General features: G+C 39.9%; 1 protein-coding gene across 1 annotated transcript; it reads left to right on the forward strand.

Moving 5' to 3' along the window:
* Window positions 1-1,551: 1,551 nt before the first annotated feature.
* Window positions 1,552-3,405, forward strand: LOC122822963 (anionic trypsin-1-like). Its single transcript, XM_044102113.1, has 6 exons — window positions 1,552-1,699; window positions 1,981-2,173; window positions 2,256-2,441; window positions 2,690-2,751; window positions 2,850-2,974; window positions 3,063-3,405. The coding sequence occupies exons 1-6, from the start codon at window positions 1,663-1,665 to the stop codon at window positions 3,207-3,209; spliced, it is 750 nt and encodes a 249-aa protein (XP_043958048.1). The 5' UTR covers window positions 1,552-1,662; the 3' UTR covers window positions 3,210-3,405.
* Window positions 3,406-3,687: the final 282 nt, after the last annotated feature.

Consider the following 3,687-nt stretch of genomic DNA (forward strand, 5'->3'; position numbering starts at 1 on the left):
CTGTTTGTCCTTAACTTGATGTCTGTCCAGCATGGTCATGATGGGATGATGTTGACGGCCCAGAGCCAAAGCTGGGACACCAGGGCAGAAGACGACGATGAATTAATCTTACATATTATTTTAGATGCTCATTTTGCTGTCCTGATCTGATCATGTTTAATTACTTCAATCTTAATATCACATTATCTTAGTTTGTGACTTGAGTCCAGCGGTTTGCACCACTGAGGGCTGCAGGCCGTTACTGGAGACACGTGGGGGGGCCACAGAACGCCGTGTTACCTGCTTGCATGCTTATGTACACACACACACACACGCACACACACACACACATATAGCGATAAAGGAAATGACACATTAGGGAATGCCCTCTTTAGGGCGTAGCTTAGATAAAAACTTATAAAAGGAATCAGAAACTGTTAGATACTATTTTGCTGTGTTGTCCCATAAAGAAACAAGGCGATGGACCGTGTTCTGCATTTTGGTCTTAATAAAAGGGATTAATGATTACAACTAGAACTTCATACATTACCAACCAAGCTGGAGAAAGGATAAACTCCAACAATATAATTTAACTTTTCATCCTCTGTTAGAAATCCAACTGTTTTATAATAATTATGAGAGTAATATCTTACATTCTTTTGTGGGAGTGGAATAGAAAGCTATTTTGTTCTCATTTTCTTTAGATATCATAATTTTTAAACAAATGTTTAGAGGTAGAGGGGAAGAAACTTGGTGTCAGAGTTTTTGTAGTGTTTTGTATGTGCTCCATCCAGGTCCGATTACCAGTTTCGGGATCCGACTAAAACCTCAGTGGCATTACCTGGAGAAATAATGAGCTTTGGTTAAATATAAAACAGGCTTTCATGCAGAAAATGATCAAATGTTACAAGTCATACAATTGGAACAGATACAGAGAGACATTCACCGTCCAGCGCTGGACTCCACTCACCAAGTGAAGCAAAGATTGTAGAACAATTTAACTTCATTTTCTCTAAGGTGTTGGCCTTCTTGATCAGTTTTTGTTTTTGTGTAACTGTCACCAGTCTTAAATGTTGTGGTTATGTGAGTCTGCAGCCAGATAAAACAGAGAAAAGACAAAGAGTCCTTTTGTCCATTACAGAGTGTTCTTTATCAATTTATTGTAACATTTCTTCTCTGTAAGATTCATAGTTTCTTTAGCGAAGGACATTTTAGTTTCATTAGTCATTTTGTTTTTCACAATGTAGCATCAGGGAATTTTTTCAGTTTTTTTGTATTTATGTTTGTACTTGACTTGATCTTTGTTAGCACATCAGATCCACTTTACACCAAACTAACTTTTAGCCGCATAAAACGGATGTTTTTTTTCTTTCAATTAGCAGGACAATATGTAATCACATCTCTATTTAGTCAAATCACCGACTATCGTCTTTATTTCAAGGCTAAGCTATAAGAGGGAGACATTAGTGAATTATTATTATTAGTGAAGTAATCTGTCAATGGAACAAGAACTTTTTTTCAAGTTTCTTTAAATGATGAGTTGTTAAAGTTCCTCTGTATGCAGATGACAGCGCAGGTCGGTGTCTGTCCTGTGATTGGTGGCTTCCTGTCCAGCAGGAAGTTGTGAACAGAGTTTAAAAGCTGCTGCAGGACTGCAGGCATTCACAGGAAGCTGGACCAGCAATGGCTCTGCTGAAGGTTCTGCTGCTACTGCTGCTGGGTGAGTCGGACACACTGGACACACACTGGACACACTGGACACACTGGACACACTGGACACACACTGGACACACACTGGACACACTGGACACACGTCCACTGGTTCCATGGAGGCTGCTGCTCTCGCAGACTCTCAAACTTCCCTCTGATTCTGTTTCAGACTGAAACTTCTTTGCATATAAATTGTGATGCTTCTTAATTTTTAACTCTTTATCCTTTTTCTTCTCCAGCAACCAAGTTTGCGCCTGAATTCGGAGTAAAATCCTCCTTTTTCTTCTTCAGGCGTCTCAGTGAACTCGGACGTTTCTCTGCAGAAGAGAATCATTGGAGGTTATGACTGTGATAACCAGCAGCGTCTTTATTATGTTCGGATCATGGGCAGAGATGGTAAAGAACACCACGTGTGTGGAGGATCTCTGATCCACCCTGAGTGGATCCTGACTACAGCTCACTGCTGGATGTCGGAGCCAGGCTGGTAGGGAAGAGACGCTAAGACAGTTTTATCTGGAGATGATCAGGTTTTCTATGTGTTCATTATAATCTAACCTTTTCTGCAGGAGAAACATAGCAATGTTAAAAGTTCATCCACTGACTGCTAACCAGCAGAATTTGGTGATCCAAAACAATCCTGTGACTTACACTGACCACGGCCAGCGGCATGACATCATGTTGCTGAAGCTCCAGAAACCAGTAACAGATGTCCCTCCTGCCCGGCTACCAAATTGCGCCAATCGTCTTAAAGTGTAAGTCTTTCTCTGATCAGGAACTTGACATCAGGTTTTCTGTCTCCACTCCTCCGGTGCTGCTGCCTCTGCTTCAGCAGAACCAGAACCTGTTTAGCTCAGGTGTGTTGGATGTAAAGGACTCAGTCACTGAGGACCGGAGGTGGACACTCCTGGATTTATCTTCTGTTCTTTCATCGCTCTTAATCACAATAAATTTTCTACATTGTCATCTTGTTTTTTTACATTTTATTCTTATTGTGTTTTAGAGGCGACACTGTTCAGTTGGCCGGAGAGGGACAAATGAGAACCGGCCCCAATAATCGGCGATGTGAGAGAAATATTGAAGTTATAAGAATAAAATCTTTGTTTCTGTCTTTACGGACAAAGGTTGAGTGAAAAACACGTCTATGATTCTTTTCTCTACAGTAACCTACAGTCCAATCTCATTGCGTCTTCAGTGTGTCGACATGAAAGTTGTTGCTGTTTCCCAGCTCATGCAGACACTTGGGCACACGTTCCACACTGCAGCACCAAACAAGGACGTATGTCATGTAAGTTTGTTTCTTTAATATCTCTCTAAAGTGATTAGAAGACTTGCTGTTTTACAACATAAATATATTGACATAAATGGTTCTGCAGGGCGACTCGGGGGCAGCAGTGGTGTTCAACGACATGATTTACGGTTTGATTTCTGGATGTGGAAGAGATGCATTTCAGATACCAGCTATACACACTGACGTGTGTGAATACATGGATTGGATAGTAAAAACAACTGGGCTTAAATAAAACATAAACTCTCCTGAAATTAAAATTCTCATCAAATTCCCCCTCAGATGTCATTTTTTTATAGATAGTTGTATCTTCATCAGTTTGTAGAATTAGGATAAATGAATAGTTTTGTTTTTTCCCTCACCTGACCTTGATCTCCCTAACGAAGCTTTCTCAGAAATGGAAAATAAATCAATAAATGAATGAAAAAGAATCATTTCCTGGCTGATTGTCTTTACTCTCATGGTTCAGTTTGTTCAGTTTAAATTTTCCCCGAGTCTAAAGACGTGACACGAGTTTTAAATCGCATGAAGAGGAACACAACAAGTTATTTATTTACTCAGTTTTTGTCTTTGTTTTGCAGCAGCAATAAACATGCAGCATCTAAACTCTGCAGCTCTAGAGTTACTATTCCAGATTTAGTTAACTTTAAACTCCAACAACATCAAAGAGCTCTACGCAAAAATAATAAAACAGAAGTCACATAATGCAACAA

The sequence above is a fragment of the Gambusia affinis genome, linkage group LG20, assembly GCF_019740435.1.
Source record: "Gambusia affinis linkage group LG20, SWU_Gaff_1.0, whole genome shotgun sequence".
In the NCBI taxonomy this organism is placed as follows: domain Eukaryota; kingdom Metazoa; phylum Chordata; class Actinopteri; order Cyprinodontiformes; family Poeciliidae; genus Gambusia; species Gambusia affinis.

Coding starts and splice junctions, on each gene's coding strand:
- LOC122822963 (XM_044102113.1), top strand. CDS start 1,663: ATGGCTCTGCTGAAGGTTCTGCTGCTACTGCTGCTGG. Junction 2,174..2,255: donor TGGATGTCGGAGCCAGGCTG/GTAGGGAAGAGA, acceptor CCTTTTCTGCAG/GAGAAACATAGCAATGTTAA. Junction 2,975..3,062: donor CAAACAAGGACGTATGTCAT/GTAAGTTTGTTT, acceptor ATGGTTCTGCAG/GGCGACTCGGGGGCAGCAGT.